Source organism: Meles meles, chromosome 19 (genome assembly GCF_922984935.1).
Source record: "Meles meles chromosome 19, mMelMel3.1 paternal haplotype, whole genome shotgun sequence".
Taxonomy (NCBI): Eukaryota; Metazoa; Chordata; class Mammalia; order Carnivora; family Mustelidae; genus Meles; species Meles meles.
This window is the reverse complement of record NC_060084.1, coordinates 46,125,145-46,142,301: the sequence shown is the minus strand read 5'-3', so window position 1 is coordinate 46,142,301 and position 17,157 is coordinate 46,125,145. Positions and strand designations below refer to the sequence as shown.

The following is a 17,157-nucleotide window of genomic DNA, read 5'->3' as shown; positions in this document are numbered from 1 at the left end:
AGGGCAGGGACCGGGGCTGTCTCCGTCACAGTGTCCCCACCATTGCCCAGAGCAATGGAGCCCAGAGCAGTACCTAATTAAAACGGTGACTTATTACTGATTGAATGATGGTTGGAAACAGATTCAGAGAATCCTAGAATCTGTATGTTTTAGGGTAAATTGTATTTCCTTCAGGACTGGACCAAATGAGACATCTCTATTCTTTTTATTTTTATTTTAAGTAATCTCTACACCCAACATGAGGCTCGAACATACAACCTGGAGATCAAGAGTTGCATGCTCGACCCTCTGAACTAGCCAGGCAACTGGAAACATCTCTATTCTTAAGCCATTTTCTGGGTTCCCCCTCTCATCCTCTGTTGCCTTATCTTTTAACTCCAGGGATGATCTGAACTCCCTTTTTTCTCCAAATAGTTTGCCTTCCTCCCAGACCTCTGGTTTGTGATGAGAGAATTGTGAAATTAACTTAGTGGCTCATAGCCAGCATTCCTTTAATGGAACAGAATAGAACAGATAGAAAATATCAGGATGTCACACACAGGACAAGGCGAAGCATTGTTTCATAAAACCTTTTTGCCTGTGTGTGCATGCGTGTGTGTGAACTCTGGGTCAGGAGGTAAACGTATTTCTTACTGGGTCAAAACACTGTAAGAGATACTGCCCTAGATGGTCCATGCCATTTCTGGAATTCTGGACATTCACTGAAATTGACCTGAATACCAAGGCATCCAACTGAGTAATCAACAGCAACAGGCATCTGTGTATCCAGACCAGACTCTGGCCTTGGCCCAGTGTCGCTTCAAACTCACAGCCATCCTCTGGGGCAGTATCTTTATTAGCCCCATCTTATAGATGAAGAAACTGAGCTTTGGGGAGGGAAGCCACTTGCCCAGGATCAGCTAAGAAGTAGCAGATTGGGAGGCCAAATCTCTGGACCACATATCAAGTAGTGCAGCCTCCCATCACCATGACAACACCGCCCCCCCCCCCACACACACACATCGGCCTCTTTGCTGTTAGTGTGGTCACTGGCTGCTACCAGGTGCCAATATCTCACAAGGAGAAGACAGAGGGAGCCTCCTGGGGTAAACATCCATAAGGAGGAGGGTCTCCTGCTGGGTCTCCTCAGTTGCTAGGATGTAAAGACAGGGCTGAATGATCCCAGATTTATACCACAAGGGGAGAGACGGCCCAACAGTGACACAAACATAGACACTACAGTGAGAGAGATGGAGTCTTAAAAGCATCATGGGACAGTCCCTGGATCCAGCCATGCCTGAAGCCAAACTTGCACCTCTCTGGACATTTTAGTGACTCTCCTTTTCTCCTTAAGAGAACTGATATTTCTGGGGCACCTGGGTGGCTCAGTGGGTTAAGCCTCTGCCTTTGGCTCAGCTCATGATCTCAGGGTCCTGGGATCCAGCCCCTCATCAGGCTCTCTACTCGGCAGGAAGCCTGCTTCCCCTCCTCTCTCTCTGCCTGCCTCTCTGCCTACTTGTGATCTGTCAAATAAATAAATAAAATCTTAAAAAGAGAGAGAGAGAGAGAGAGAACTGATATTTCTGTCAGTTCCTGCCAAACAGGTCCTGACTCTATATTACCTTACACAGTCTTTTTGTGGTATTCACTGACCTGTAGCTGTGAAGGGTGTGGCACAAAATAAGTGCTCGATAAGAATGTACCTATTACTGCAGAATCTCAAAGCAGGAAAATGTCATGTGGTCTAACCTCCACTCCATGCAATAGTTTCCCCCATGATATCCCCAGTGGAGTGTGATCCTATTTTGTGCTTGGATGCCTTCAAAGACAGGAAGCTCACTCCTTCCTACTCTCTCTTAGGAATCATTCTGTTTCTACAGGCACCAGTCCTGACAGTCTCCACCCCCACCCCCAGGGCCCAAACTCACCCTGCAGCTGAGAGAAGCGCAGGGCAGCAGCGTTGAGCGCCTCCACCCGCTCGCTCTGGGCCGCGATGTCCCCCTCTAGCAGGCCATGCTTCTGCAATAGGTCCTCGGCCTCCACCAGGTGCTGCCCGCATTCGCGGGACAGCAGCTGAGCCTACCAGAGGGGGCAGCACTGAGCACATGCTTGGCATAGGAGTCAGGCTGGCCCCACCCCTGCACTGCCCGTCATTCTTCTACTCCTCCAACCCATCTCATGAACTCTGATCTCCGTCTCAGTCTCCTCATCCCTGTCAGCATCTCTCTCTCTCTCCGACCCTCTCCAGCTCCCTGACAACCCTTGCAGTGACTACGGCCCTCCTTCGCCCTCCCGGCCCGCCACGCCCATCGTCGGCCCCTGGGCCCACCCACCTGCATCTCCTCCATCCAGTCCACCATGTACACCATCTCCTGGAAGACCTTCTGCAGGGCCAGGTTCTGCTCGAGCCGCGTCCGCCGGGCCCCCACCAGCCCGGTCAACAGGGCCCACTGACGCAGGACGCTGTCACGCTGGGCCGCCACGCGCCGGGCGTCGTGGTAGCCTTCAGCCGCCAGGGCCTGGGCCAGCTCGGCCACGCCCTGCACCCGTTCCTCGTAGGCCGCAATGTCGGCCTCGATGGCCTCGTGCTTCTTCATGGCGGCCTCCACCGCCGGCAGCTCATACCCGAAGTTGTCCTGGGGTGGGGCAGGGCAGACACTTACCCATGTTGCCCCAGCCATCCACCTGTTACCCTGCCCCTGCCCCCAGCATCCCCAGTTACCCTGGAGACCAGCCCCATCTTCCTCTGTTCCCCTGGAGACCAGCCCCACACGTCTCCATCACATTTCTAGCCTGAAACTCATCACCTAGGAAACAGTCCCCATCCTACCATTGCCCTAGAGACTAGGGACTGGACCTACTGTATCCTGTTACTTAGGAGACTGATTCTATCCTCCCGAGTTACCCTGGACACCAGACACAACCTCTTCTGTCACTAAGAGTCTAATTAAATACTCTCCCTATTTCTGAAGAGACTAATTCTGTCTTTAGTTACCCTGGAGACCAACCTCACTCCTGTTACCTTGGAGATTAGGCCCACTCCCCTCCCCCACTGCTCACTTAGGAGACCAGTTCTCCCTTCCCACCCTCATTTGCCACCTAGGAGACTAATCCAACACTTCTCTGTTGCTTTGGAGAAGGAGTCTCCCTCTCTGGTCCCAGGGCCACCAGCCCTGCCCTCCCTCCTTCTCCCCCAGAACCAAGCCCTGCATGCAATACCTGGGAGACCAGGCGCTGGTTCTCATTCAGCCAGCTCTCCCTCATAGCGACCTTGTGGTCAAACCTCTGGGCCAGTAGTTCCAGCTTCTCCTGCCTGATCAGCTCAGCCCGCAGAGCAGCCTCCCGTTCGTGCTCTGCCTTCTCCAGCTGGCCCCATGCCTAGGGAGACAGGAGGAGGCAGTCAGACCCCAACAACATCCCACATTTTAATGGCCCTGGCTTCTCTGTCTGAGGTGACTCCTTTGTGTCACCTTTGTGTAAACTGGAAAAAAAAAAAAAATGCTCCTTCATGACACTTCCCTGCTGGAAAACTGTCAGGATGAATATCCAGTCCGTGGTGTCTACAATGTAGATGGCTGCCTTGAGCAGTGCACAACCTACACACCTGCACGGAGCAACCCTACCTCTCCCCGACATTCTCAGCCTCACCTTGTCAATATCCCAGATGCCACAGCCCTCCCGAGGCACAAAGAGGCGACGATTACAGGCACGCAGTTTACTCTGGATGCTGAAGAGCAGCACCTCCAGGTTCCCCTTCTCCTGAAACCTGAAGGGGCTGGAGCTCAGGAACCCCGCCTCCACACCGCCACTTGCCGCCCTCCCTCCTGAGTTGGACCTCACTTGACTGGCTTCTCCAGGGTGCAGTAGGCCGTGAAAGCCTGAAGCTGCTGCTGCACCCCACTCAGTGAGTTGGCAAACTTCTGGTTGCTGATGAGGCCGACTGTGCGGTGGATCCAGGCCAGCAACTCGGCTGCCAGCTCCTCATAGCGCTCAATGATCTTCCCCACCTCCAACACCTGATCCAGGACCTGACCCAGCAAAGGAAGCTGGGGTCAGCCTCGTCCCAGATATGCCTCCAGGTGGTTCCCAAGCTCCCACCCATCCCATCCCTCAGCTCCCAAACCTTCCCGATCCTCTTCCCCTCCACAGCCAGGGCCTTCATCTTGGAGAAATAGTGGTAGAAAGAGACCACATAGGTGATGATGGACTTCTCATCAGGAGCCTCCATGTTCACATCTAGGGGTTAAAGGAGAGTGGGGGAGCATGATGGTGAGCATTCTGACATGGATCGGGCAGAGGGAGGGGGAACCCACTCTTAACTAGCTGTGTGACCAAGATAACTAACCTCTCTGGTTTCTTAATTTTAATTTTCTTAATTTTTGTATCTGCCAAATGGGGATCTGTCTCATGGGATTAAACAGTATTTGACACATGCAAACCACCACAGAGAAATGATCCATAATTATTTCACACCATTCTGCCTTCTGCCTCAGGGCCTTTGCATATGCTGTTTTCACTAGGTAGAATAATGTCCCCTCTTGGTGTGTCTAGCTCCCTTTCATCCTCCAGGTCTCAACCCAACTTATATTTCTTCAGATAAGCCTCCCTGTTCAGCGTGTGTAGAATTGGTTATCCCTGTTAGTCTTCCTCATGGCATCTTATCACTGTCTCCTGGAACTTATAATTTGCACTTAAATATTCATTCATGTGATCATGTCCTTGGCTTGACTTTAAGCACCAGGAGGACAAAGGCTATGCCTTTTTTTTTTTTTTAAGATGTATTTATTTATCTGAGAGTGAGAGGGAGAGCACATGTGCAAGTGAATGTGAGCGAGGGGAGGGGCAGAGGGAGAAGGAGAGAGAATCGTCAAGCCAACTCCCCACTGATCTCAGAGCCCTTCGGGCCCTGATCCCAAGACCCTGAGATCATGACCTGAGCTGAAATCAAGAGGTGGACACTCAACTGACTGAGCCACCCAGGTGCTCCTATGGCTGTCTTTTTTCACCATTGTCTCAGTCATGCCCAGCACAAAGTAGGAACTCCATAAATATTTAATAAGTATATAAATGATGTATGAGGTCAGAGTTCAAGGACATGGGCTTTGTAGGCAGCATGTGCTTAAATCCCTATTCAACCACTTCCTCACGTGTGTCCTTGGGAAACAGACCTCACTTCTCTGAGCCTCAGTTTCCCCAGTGTAACAGGAAGGATAATCACAGCACCAGCCACCCGGGAGCACCATAAGTATTAGAAAGACTAGCCTGGCACAGAGGAGAAACTCCACGAATTCCGACTGTCATTTCGATTTGCCCACTGAATGCACAATATTACACCTGGTCTTTACTCTTCACCAACTCCTGAAACCGAGAGTCACCAAACACCTTCTATGTGCCAGGCCCTGAGCACAGAATCCAGCTATCACAAGTCCCGTTTGCCGGTTTGCTGTGTGACGCTGGGCAAGTGACTCCACCTCTCTGAGCCTCCATTTCTCTCTCTTTAAAAACAGGATGGATAAGTTCTATCCAACCAGGTCAGTGTGAGGATGAAGGGGAGACATTTCCATTAAATTCCCGGCCCTGGGCTTGGCACAGAGTAGTTGCTCAGAGAAGGGAACAGCTGTTACTCCAGATATTGGGCGACTGGTGTTGGCGTGATCATGGATGAGGAGCAAGGCTGAAGTCAGGGGATGGGGATCATGTTGGGGTCAGGCTTTGCTTTGGGGCTGGGACTAGAGTCAGGGAGGGAGAGGGGGTTGGGCTTGAGGGGAGCTGATTCAGGAGGGGGTTGGGAAGGGGAGGGAGTTCAGCTGGAGACAGGAAGGGGAATGAGGCTGAAGTTAGAGATGGAGATGCCAAAGGAAGGGACAGGAAGATGGGGAGGAGGAGGAATTGGAGATGAGGAAGGGCAGAGGGTGGGAGGGAGCTGCGACTTGGAAGGCCTTGGGTTCTGATGGTGTTTCAGCAGGATGGAGTGGAGTTTGGGATGCACTGGAGTCAGGAGTCCCCCCAAGAGGAAGTCCAGCTGAGGCCGTGCAGGGCTCACCCTCAGGGTCCAGCAGACGCGTCAGCCCCAGGTGCTGCTCAGCCGTGCGGAAGGCTCTCTGCAGGTTGTAGTTGGCATTGGACTTGGTGAGTTTGCTGAAGTCCACGAGATCGGGCCTGGGCAGGGGCACAGAGCAAGCAGGCAGCAGGCAGGCTCCAGGACCAGTGGGCAAGGGGGCAGAAAGACGTCCTCGTCTAAGCCCCACCCATGGCGAGGGGCAGAAGGGGCACCCCCTGGGCCCAGGGAAAGCTGTGTGCGCTGTGCATGTCTGTGCATTTATCTGAGGCTGTGAGAACAGCATGAGGGCATGTGCGTGACTGCATTCACAGGTTTACGTGTCTACTTGGGTGTGTTTCTAAACAGTAGCACACAGCAGTTCGAAGTGTGAGGTCTACAGTCGGTCTACTGGGCCCAAACCCCAGCTCAGCCACTTCCTGGCTGTCATGCTGGGTAAGCTATTTTGTCTCTCTGTGCCTTGGTTTTCTCCTCTATAAAATGGGGATAATACTAGCATCTGCCTCACGGGCTCACTGCATATTAAGTGACTTATTGAATAGCACTGAGAACAATGGTGGGTACACAGGAAGCGCTCAGTAAATATTGCCATCAGGTAGAGCTGGTGGGTTTCTGGCTGTGGGGGTGGGGCTGGGTGTCCCCCTGTATATGAGTATGTACGTGTGACAGGCAAGGCTTGAGAGTGAACACATGTCTACAGCAGAAAAAGCTGGGGTTCCACTCCCACCACACCAGAGCAAGTCCTTCCCGGGCTCTGCGCCTCAGTTTCCCTAATCTGCCACGTGTAGGATCACGATGTGGGTGCAGTTTGTCTGGATGCCCACCCCTCAGCCAATTCAGCGCCAGGCTGAAATTGTGCCAACCCCTCAGCCAATTTAGCACAAGGCGTGGGGGTGTGAAAGGTGGGTGAAAGGCAGAAGGGGGGGCTCTGGGGCTCATCTAGAGGAAGGACTTGCTGAGAGGGGGGCCCCCATGAACACACCAGAGAGGACAGCCCCTGGGGAAGTGAGCTCTCCACCCTGGGGGCATCGAAGCAACAGGCGCAAGCCATGTATGCGCACAAGTGTGAGTGTGTATACACATCTGTGTGAGGGCACGTGTGTTTCCACATGTACACAGAGTACGTGGCCTAGACAGGGTTCCACAGGGGCGTGTGCCTTGTGCAAGTGTGAAGGGCGTGCGTGTGAAGGGGTGGGTCCTCCAGTCTACATGGGTCATCTACAGGCACATGTATGCAGGCTTGTACCCACAGGACGCAGGGTAGGGAGCAGGGCAGGGCGGGGCTGGGCAGTACCTGTGCCGGTGAATGAGAGCATTGAAAGCCAAGCCATCCCTCCAGCTGGTGGTGAAATTCTGGATGTTAACCTCAGGGTAACTGGCAGCATGGAAGGGAGAGACAGAGGCAGAGAGGGAGACAGTCAGGAGGAAAAAAAGGGAGGGAGAAAGAGACAGAGACAGAGATGGATGGATGGGTGGGTGGATAGACGATAGATGGATCAATTGATCGATCGATCCATTGAGGCGGGGAGATGGAAAGAGACAGAGGGAGAGAAAACAAGATATATAACGGGGAAAGAAAGGAGGGAGGGGAGGAGGCAGGAGGAGTGAGAGTCATGGAAGGGAGAGATAAGAACAAGGAAAAGCGGACAAAGAGGTAAACACAAGACACCAGGAAAGACAGCACTACAAAAGAGCCCGCCAGCCCCAGAAAGCTGAACATCAGAGAAAGCCCAGTCTCGGTCCATACCTGCCTCCCCTTCCTCCCAGGGGCAGCTCTCCAGAGGGCGCCCAAGTTCCAGGCCACACCCCTCCCACAGGACAGAGCACTGAGCGTCCTGGACACCTCCCAGCAGAGCCTGCACAGTTCCCTTCTCAGCCCCAGTGAAGGTTCCCAGAAGCTGGAACTTCTCCCTGGAGCTGCCCGAGCCCCAGGGTGGACCCTCTTAGACTGAAGGGTGGTTGCTTTCAGGGTCAGGAGGGTGGCCACAGCTCAGGAACAGGGCTAGGGTGTCCAAACAGGTGCACATGAGGCCTCTGGAGGTGGGGGGACGGAGGGGAGCAAGCTGGGGGCAGTCCACTACTCGCCAACATTGCTCTCTGGGGAGCCTGAGTTCTAAATTTGAACCAGGCCTTCTAGATTGTTACATGGGTTTATTGTCAAGGTCAGAAGAGTGGACATATTTTATCTAGAAGTTCATTAACTTCAGATGTAACTTTTTACCCTGAGGACTTGGGCTGCCCCTTGCATTCCTGTCCCAGAAGGAACCCTCCAGATTAGGTTAGGGCCCTGCCTGCCTAGTGGGGGCGCCACGTGGGGGGTGTGCTTACCCAGCTGTCTTCATCTGACACCACAGGAGCAAGGCGTCCTTGGCTGAGCGGGTCTCTCTGTTGTCCTCAGTCTCGATTTTGATTACTTGAATCTGTGAGGATACAAAACACGGCTGCTGGGACCAGGAGGGCATGAGCCTGGGAGACACGGGCAGACCCTGTTTTGGGGGGTGAGGGGGGTGGCAGGTGAGAGAAGAGATGGGAGAGGGAGCTTCAGGCAGGGGCTGGGGGTTCAGGAGTGTGAGAGTGGGAGCTGGGGTGGGCCGGGACATCTACAGTTGGGGGAGGCAGTTGTGGATTAGGGTGTCAGTTTCCAGGGATGCCTCCATACTTTGGCATCTGGCCCACTTCCTGATCCAAGCCACCATCATTTCTGGGCCTGGGCTAGCGCAGTCACCTCCATGCTGGTGTCTCTGCTCCTGCCCCCACAGTCTGTTCTCATGGCAGAGAGGGGCCCTGTGAGCCCCCAGATCAGATCACATGCCTCCCTCCCATCCTCAAGACCCTCAGTGGGTCTCACTCACGGCAAAAGTAAACTTCCCCTTGTTATGTCTCTGACCTCATCTTCAACAGCCTACTCTGCTCTGTCTTAGAGACCTGCTGTCCTCTTTATTAAATCACCACGTCCTTCCGTCTCAGGGCCTTTGCACTGCCTGTTCCTTCCCTCAGGGGCCCACATGGCTCCACCCCAACTTGAGGTCTTGATTCATTGGTCACCTCTCAGTGAGGTCTTCACCAACCACTTGATTTTTTTTTTTTTTTAGAGATCTTATTTATTTGTTCAGAGAGAGAGTACAAGCGGGGGAGAAGCAGGCTCCCAACTAAGGAAGGAGCCCTATATGGGACTTGATCCCAGGACCCTAGGATCATGACCAGAGCCAAAGGTAGATGCTTAAGCGACTGAGCCCCCCAGGCATCCCTATGTCTATCTTCTTTTTTTTTTTTTTTAAGATTTTATTTATTTATTTGACAGAGAGAGATCACAAGTAGGCAGAGAGGCAGGCAGAGAGAGAGAGAGGGAAGCAGGCTCCCTGCTGAGCAGAGAGCCTGATGCGGGACTCGATCCCAGGACCCTGAGATCATGACCTGAGCCGAAGGCAGCGGCTTAACCCACTGAGCCACCCAGGTGCCCCCCTATGTCTGTCTTCTTGATAAAACTCTCTAATTTCTCCCCATCTCAAACAGAATAAAATCAAAACCGCTCATCTCATATCACCTAGGCCCTGTCAACCCTTCTGACCTCATCTCCTTCCTGGCTCCCCCTTGCCTCCCATCCTCTAGCCACAGTGGCCCTCCTATACTTCTGACATTCCAGCTCCTTCCCAACTTAGTCAGGGCCTTTGCACATGCTGTGCCTCTGGCCTGGAATGCTTTCTTCCTTCATCTTCATGTTATGTAGCGATCAGCTTCCCAGAGAGCCCTTCTCTGACCATTGAGTCTAAAATCTCAGCATCATCAACCTGATGTTTTGTATTTCTTTTACTGCTTTATCACAATCTTTTCTGCATAACTCTTACCTAGAGTTTATCCTTTTCTCATTCATCTCTTGTTCTGTGTATTTAAGGGTTTCTTTACTGTCTCTCCCCCACCACAATATAAGCTCCACAGAGGCAGAAAATTTGTTGGTTAAAAAAAAGGAGAAGAAAAGAAAATTTGTCGGTTTTGTTTCTGAACTAAAGCAAAACTGCCTGGATTTGAATTCCAGCTCCACTCCCCAGCTGTGTGACCTTGGACATATTACTTCACCTCTCTGGGCTTCACTTTCCTTATGGTAAAACATAATAAATGGTACCTAATTTATGGGGTTGTTGGGCTTTTAAAGCCCAAGTGCTTAGAACAGTGCCTGGAACAGAGCAAAAAATATGTAAATGATCATAGTGATGGTGGTGATAATGATTATTATTTTTATCATAATGTTCACCCCCCCCCACCACGGGATTAGGGTTCCTGGATCGTATTGGGAAATTTTTTGGAATGAATGAGTGAATAAGTGGAGGGAATGAACGGGGGACGCACTCCTAAGGCCACATGGTGGGGAGCAGACCGGGCCGGGTTCACTTGGGGATCACCTGGAAGCGCAGGATGATGGTCCAGACTAGCCCCAAGGTCAGCCGGTGGTTCCCATCGACAATGTCATGCGACCCCACGTTTTCCAGGTGCACGCGCTGCTCCTTCAGAAACTGCAGCGCCTTGTCCACGTTTTCCAGAGAGTGGATCCTCATGCGACCGCGGGTGGGTCTTGGCTAGGGTGGCAGGGGCGTTGGGGGGCGGCCTGGCCAAGAACACTGGGCCCTCGGCCTCACCCCTTCCAAAGAGGCCAGCCCCCATAGCCACGCCCCATGGGTACCCAAGCTCGGGCCACGCCCCTTCAGTGTTTTTGAGGACCAGGGACCCCATCCTTTTAAAAGAAGCCCTTCCTCTTCCCGTAGCCAGACCCTTTCTTAAGAGCCCGTTCCCTTCTTGGCTCATTCTAGTTCCCGTTTCCACCCATTTAGCTGAAGCTCCGCCTCTGACCTGATAGCCACACCTCTTATCAAGAATCCTACTGCCAGTAGGATTACTGCCAGTAACCCTACTCCCGCCCCTCCCCCTGGAGGTCTGCCCTAGGCCACCTAGGTTTGGCCACTGGATCCTTGGTTACACACCCCCACCCCCACCCTCTATCGCCTCCCTCTATCAGGTCCTTGCCAAGAGTCACGCCCATTTCCCCCAGGTCTCTCCTTGTTTACAGCGCTAGCATTTCCAGTGGCCTTTGTTTCTCTTCTCTAGCCCTGCCACTTAACGATTTCTGAGCTTCTTTACTAAATCTCTAGTTCCGTCAAAATCCCACCCTTCGCGATGAAGCCTCATCCACGCCCAGAAATACAACGACAACCCATACCACAAGCCAAACTCACACCAGAGTTCTGTCTGGTGCCCCAGATTTCCATGACCTAGGCCTCCCCTTCCGATGACAACCTCACCCATCGACCCCTGGCAACAGGGTCCTGTCCCTATTTTACAGCCCTCAGTCTTGCTATGGCGCTATGCAGGCCACTGACCTCTAATAAAGCCCCTCCCTTCTCCAATAGCTCCACCCCTTCCAACAGAGCTCCTCCCCACCCCATACCCAGAGGCCGCAGGAACCACAGCCTTCACCTTCCACCGAATCCCCACTTCGGTTCCCAGCCACGCCCCCAGGCTCACTCAAGCCCCACCTCTGGGCCATAGCCCCACCCACCTGAGTATGTTGGCCGCTGACCTGCGGGGCCTTCCTGGACGTTCCAGGTATCCATTAGCCCGACCCTGTGATAACCCAGCCCCGATCCCAGGGTCGCGGCCTTCCCCCAGGCCCTCAGGTCCCCTCACCAGCTGCTCCCCAGACAGCACTTCCAAGAGCCGCGTGAGGACAAAGCCGTCGCGGAGGTCGGCGTAGAGGTCCACGATGTGGCAGCCGACTCGGGCGAGGTGCGAGTTCACCCACTTGGTGAAGGTCTTCTTCTGCACGGCCTCCCGCTCATCTGAAAGACGGGCTCTGAGGAGATCCCGCATCCCCAGTACCTCCCCCTTGCAGCTTCTCCCCAGCCCTCCACTCAGGCCCAAACTCTGTTTAGGCCCAGCTTGCAACAATCAGGGCTTTGCACAAACTCTTCGCTGCCCACCTGGAGACAGGTCCTTTAAAGCCTTCCTGAGATACCACTTCCCACAAGAAGCCTTCCCGGATTCTCATCCAGTTGGCCCTGTTCATTTTGTCAATCAATAATTGAGCACCTACTATGTTCTAGGCTCTAAAATACAAACAGGGCTTCCCTCCCAGAGCTCAGTTTACCGGAGGCACAGATACTACACTAGGGAGCCATGGAAAGTTAAGGAGGGGGTGGGGCAGAATGAGAGTTGTGTTTCAGGTGGCTGCCATGGAGAGTGGAGAGGGCAGGTCAGAGAGGGCAAGAATGGCAGCTTAGGGGGGAGACTGGGGAAGCAATTCTGGAGAGGGAGATCAAGCGGAGAGGGCAGAAGCTAGGAATGGGAGAAGGGGACATACTGGAGAGTTAGTCACAGATAAAAAAATAAGACTTGGGACTGGCCAGGTGTGGGGGATGAAGAGGAAGGAATGTGCTAAGAAGAATGCCCCCTGAGGACAGGAACCATGTCACACACATCCGAACCCCCACCGTGTGGTAGTTGGCCTGCCAGCTGGACCCCGAGTTTCCCACATCCCTAGGGCGCAGAGTAGGCAAGCGACTGCCAACAGGAGGGGGTGGAGGAATTTGTGCAGCTGCTCGACTGCTGCCTCACTGACAAAGACATTGCTTGGGAACCTCTCCTACTACCTTTTTTTTTTAAGTAGGCTCCACCAAGGGGCGCCTGGGTGGCTCAGCTGGTTAGGTAGGCTCCTCGACCAAGCCCAACACGGGGCTCAAACTCACTACCCTCAGATCAAAACCTGAGCTGAGGTCAAGTGTGAGACACAGCCAACTGAGCCACCCAAGTGCCCATCCTTTTTTTTTTAACAACAGCTTTAGTGTGAGCTATAATTCCCATACTATACAATTCACCCTTTCAAAGCATAAATTCAGTGATTTTTAGTATTTTCACAGGGTTGTGCAGCCCACATCACCATCTAATATCAGAACATTTTCATCCCTCCAAGAAAAAACCCTGTGCCCAGGAGTGGTCTCTCCCCATTCCCCCTTCTCCCAGCCCTAGGAAACTATTCATCTATTTTCTGTCTCTATGGATTTACCTATTCTGGGCATTTCATATCAATGGAATCATACAATATATGACCTTTTCGGTGTCTGGCTTCTTTCGCTTAGTGTCATGTTCTCAAGGTTCGTCCGTGTTGTGGCGTGTGTCAGTACTTTATTTCTTTTTGACGGCTAAATCATAGCCATCCTGCGGACAGCCTGCATTTTACTCATCTGTTCTCCTGCGGATGGACATTGGGATTGTTTCCACTTTGTGGCAATTATGAATAATGTGGCTATGAACATTTGGGTACCTACCTCTTTGTGTGGACACATGTTTTCAGTTATCTTGAGTATATACTTGGGAGTGAAATGCTTGGGCTCTATGTTAACTCTATGGTTGACCTTTTTTTTTTTTTTTTTTTTTTTTTTAATTTGACAGAGAGAGATCACAAGCAGGCAGAGAGGCAGGCAGAGAGAGAGTGAGAGGGAAGCAGGCTCCCCGCGGAGCAGGGAGCCCGATGCGGGACTCGATCCCAGGACCCTGAGATCATGACCTGAGCCGAAGGCAGCGGCCTAAACCACTGAGCCACCCAGGCGCCCTATGGTTGACCTTTTTAAAAATAAATAATTATTTACTTATGAGAGAGAGAGAGAGAGCACACAGAGACGGGGGAGGGCAGAGGGAGAGGGAGAGACAGAATACCAAGTAGGCTCCCTGCTCAACGCAGAGCCCGATGGGGTGGGAGAGGGGGCTCAATCTTAGGACCCTGAGATCATGCCATAGCTGAAATCGAGAGTCAGATGCTCAACTGACCAAGCCACCCAGGCGCCTCTATGATTAACCTTTTGAAGAACTGTCAGACTGTTTTCCAAAGTGGCTGCACCATTTTACATTCCCACCAGCAATGGATGAGGGTCCCAGTGTCCCCACATCCTTACTGCTCCTTGCTATTTCCTATCTGATCATGGCCATTAGAGTGGTATGAACTGGTCTCTTAATGTGGTTCTGATTTGCATTTCCCTGGTGACTAATGACGGTGAAACTCTTCTCATGTGTTTATTGGCCATTTGTGTACCTTCCTTGGAGAGACGTCTATGCAAATCCCTTGCCCGTTTTTAAATTGGGTGAATCTTTTTATTTTTTATTTTTAAATTTTATTTTTTTGACAGAGAGAGCACACACAAGCAGGGAGAGTAGCAGGCAGGGGGAAAAGGAGAAGCAGGCTCTCCATTGAGCAGGGAGCCTAATGCAGGACTCGATCCCAGGACCCTGGAATCACAACCTGAGCCAAAGGCAGACGCTTAACCGACTGAGCCACCCAGGCACCCCTATTTTATATTTTTTAAAAAAGATTTTATGTATTTCCTTGAGAGAGAGAGAGAGCACAAGCCAGGGAGGGGCAGAGGGAGAGGGACAAGCAGACTCTGTGCTGAGCACGGAGCCTGACGTGGGGCTTGACCCTATCACCCACGCGATCATGACCTGAGCTGAATGAAACCAAAAGCCAGACACTTAATGACTGAGCCACCCAGGCGCCCCTCAGTGAGTCTTTTTATCATCTGTACTTTCTTTGCAACTTTGTGTGGATCTATGATTATTTCCCAATTTAAAGTGTTACCAGATCAGGAAGCTACTACCTGGCCTTCCTTTCTCTTCCCCTGACTCCCACAGGCTTGAACACAAGGTCCACACTGCACAGGACAGAAGAAGGCTGACTGCTTGGACCAGAGCCTCCCCTGCCCACGAGGCTGCTCATGTCAGAATTACCCAGGAGGGAGACATAAACCTCTATCTCCTTTAAGGCATTGCATTGCTGGGTCTGTTGCAACTGCTCAGAGGCACGGTATGCATTTCATTACTAAATAACTTAATTATCATACTTCTAAGTTTCCTATTAGTGCGGGAAGCAAGATTTGAATAGCCAGTCTGTTTCCCTTTTTAACCATTTGAAATCTCTTAATAATTTATCTTTTCATAAAATTTACCTTTTGTAATATTTTTTGTAAATATTTTATTTATTTATTCATTTATGAGAGAGGGAGAGAGAGAGTGCGAACAAGGGAGTGGAGAGGAGGAGAAGAGGGAGAGGGCCAAGCAGACTCCCTACTGAGCACGGAACCAGACATGTGGCTGGATCCCACCACCCAGAAATCATGACCTGAATTGAAATCAAGAGTCAGACGCTTAACTGACTGAGCCACCCAGGTGCCCCATGATATTATTTTTGTTATTAAGTAAACTCTACCGCCAACATGGGGCTCGAACTCATGACCCAGAGATCAAGAGTCTCATGTTGCACCAATTGAGCCAGCCAGGCACCCTTTTTGTAATATTAAATACTGCATGTGATTCTGGCAGTGAAAACATATGTACATTGCTAGAAAATACCCACTGACTGGCCTGTTTTTTGTTTTTGTTTTTTTTTTTTACTTCAGACAAGATCTGGAATATTTACTTCTCATTTGAAAGTGAATATGCATGTAAACCTGGCAATTCACAGACCTGTACCCCTGGGACTTGAAATACATTATATGTTTATAAAAAATTTTAAAAATTATTTAAATAAAGTGAATATGCAGAAATTAATAGTAAATCCATATGAAATATCTTGTTTGTTTAAACGTGCAGATTGGGGGGCACCTGGAGGGCTCATTCAGTTAAGCATCTGCCTTTGGCTCAGGTCATGATCCCAGGGTGTTGGGATCGAGCCCCTCATCAGGCTCCCAGCTCAGCGGAGACCCTGCTTCTCCCTCTCCCTCTGCTGCTCTCCCTGTTTGTGTTCTCTCTCTCTGTCAAATAAATAAATAAACTCTATAAAAAAAAAAAAAGAAACACAACACAGTGTGCGTGGGGCGCCTGGGTGGCTCAGTCAATTAAGCTTTGGACTCTTGGTTTCAGCTCCGATCCTGGATCTCACGAGCTGTGAGATCAGCCCTACACTAGGTTCCATGCTCAGCGGGGAGTCAGCTTGAAGATTCAATCCCTCTGCCCCTCCCTCCACTCACATATATGCTCACTTTCTCTCAAATAAATATTTTTATTTTTTTAAAGATTTTATTTCTTTATTTGTTTACTTATTTATTTCTTTGACAGAGAAAGCACAAGCAGGGGGAGCAACGGAGGGAGAGGGAGAAGCAGGGAGCCAGATACGGGACTCAGTCCCAGGACCCTGGAATCATGACCTGAGCTGAAGGCAGATGCTTAACCGACTGAACCACCCAGGTGCCCCTAAATAAAGAAACCTTAAATTAAGGAAGGAAAAGAAAAAAGGAAAACCACAGTGGAGGTGAAACCAGATATGTCCCAAAGTGCCTTCTGACCTCAGATGACACTGAATGTTTACTGTGCTGGTGAGTGTGTTTGGCTACCATGCATAGTATCTTCCATTTGCCCCTCGGGTGCCTGCCTCTACTGTTCTGCATGTGCTCTGGGCCTGGGGAGACTGCCCGTGGGGGCTGTTACGAATGGGCTCCACAGCCCTCAAAGGCCCCAGATCCTCTGTTGGGTTTGGCTAGCAGGAGATTAGAGGAGAAGCGGGTAGCGCACGCGGGTGGCTCAGCTGGTTGAGTGTCTGACTCTTGATGTGGGCTCAGGTCATGATCTCAGGGTCCTGCTCGGTTGAGAGTCTGTTTGACATTCTACCTCTCTCTCTGCATGGTCTCTCTCGATCATGCAAGTAAATAAATTAAAAAAAAAAAAAAAAAGAGGAGAAAGGAAGGGCTGAGAAATTTATTCCCTCCCTGCTTATATCAGTAGCTGGTTCCTCTCTCTAAACCCCCAAGTTGGGAGCCCTCACCTCTCCCTGTCCTGCCCCAGTCCCTGGGGTGTCCACTGGCCTTGTGGTTTCCATAGCCTTGGTCACACCTCTGTAATTAGTCCCTTCATTAAGCTCTCCTCAATTTTACCCCCTTGAGGGGGGCCATCTGCTTCCTGCCGTGAGTCTAGCTGGCACCCATGCCTTTGGGTTGTCACGACTCCAAGGCAAATGACAACTGTCCTACCCCTGCCATTGTGTTCATAGTAAGTTGTCATTTTTTTATATAACTTTTTTTTAAGATTGCATTTATTTATTTGGCAGAGGGAGGAGAAGGCTTTCCCCTGAGCAGGAAGCCTGACACGGG

General features: G+C 51.3%; 1 protein-coding gene across 4 annotated transcripts in view; it reads right to left on the bottom strand.

Annotated features, from left to right (window-relative positions):
• Positions 1 to 17,157, bottom strand: part of SPTBN4 (spectrin beta, non-erythrocytic 4) — a 71,407-nt gene that overhangs the window by 44,906 nt on the left and 9,344 nt on the right. For 3 of the 4 annotated variants that reach the window (XR_006816218.1, XM_045987767.1, XM_045987769.1), the window contains 11 exons: positions 11,714 to 11,865; positions 10,435 to 10,608; positions 8,366 to 8,457; positions 7,332 to 7,412; positions 6,023 to 6,138; positions 4,103 to 4,215; positions 3,820 to 4,007; positions 3,628 to 3,745; positions 3,199 to 3,357; positions 2,313 to 2,615; positions 1,908 to 2,058 (listed from right to left, as the gene is read on the bottom strand). Coding sequence is in view for 3 of the 4 variants with exons in the window: in XM_045987767.1 (XP_045843723.1) it covers positions 1,908 to 2,058; positions 2,313 to 2,615; positions 3,199 to 3,357; positions 3,628 to 3,745; positions 3,820 to 4,007; positions 4,103 to 4,215; positions 6,023 to 6,138; positions 7,332 to 7,412; positions 8,366 to 8,457; positions 10,435 to 10,608; positions 11,714 to 11,865 (1,647 nt within the window). In the remaining variant the exon portion in view is untranslated. Of the gene's footprint in view, positions 1 to 1,907; positions 2,059 to 2,312; positions 2,616 to 3,198; positions 3,358 to 3,627; positions 3,746 to 3,819; positions 4,008 to 4,102; positions 4,216 to 6,022; positions 6,139 to 7,331; positions 7,413 to 8,365; positions 8,458 to 9,882; positions 9,900 to 10,434; positions 10,609 to 11,713; positions 11,866 to 17,157 lie in introns of those variants that run through there. The other variant, XM_045987770.1, reaches the window with a different exon arrangement.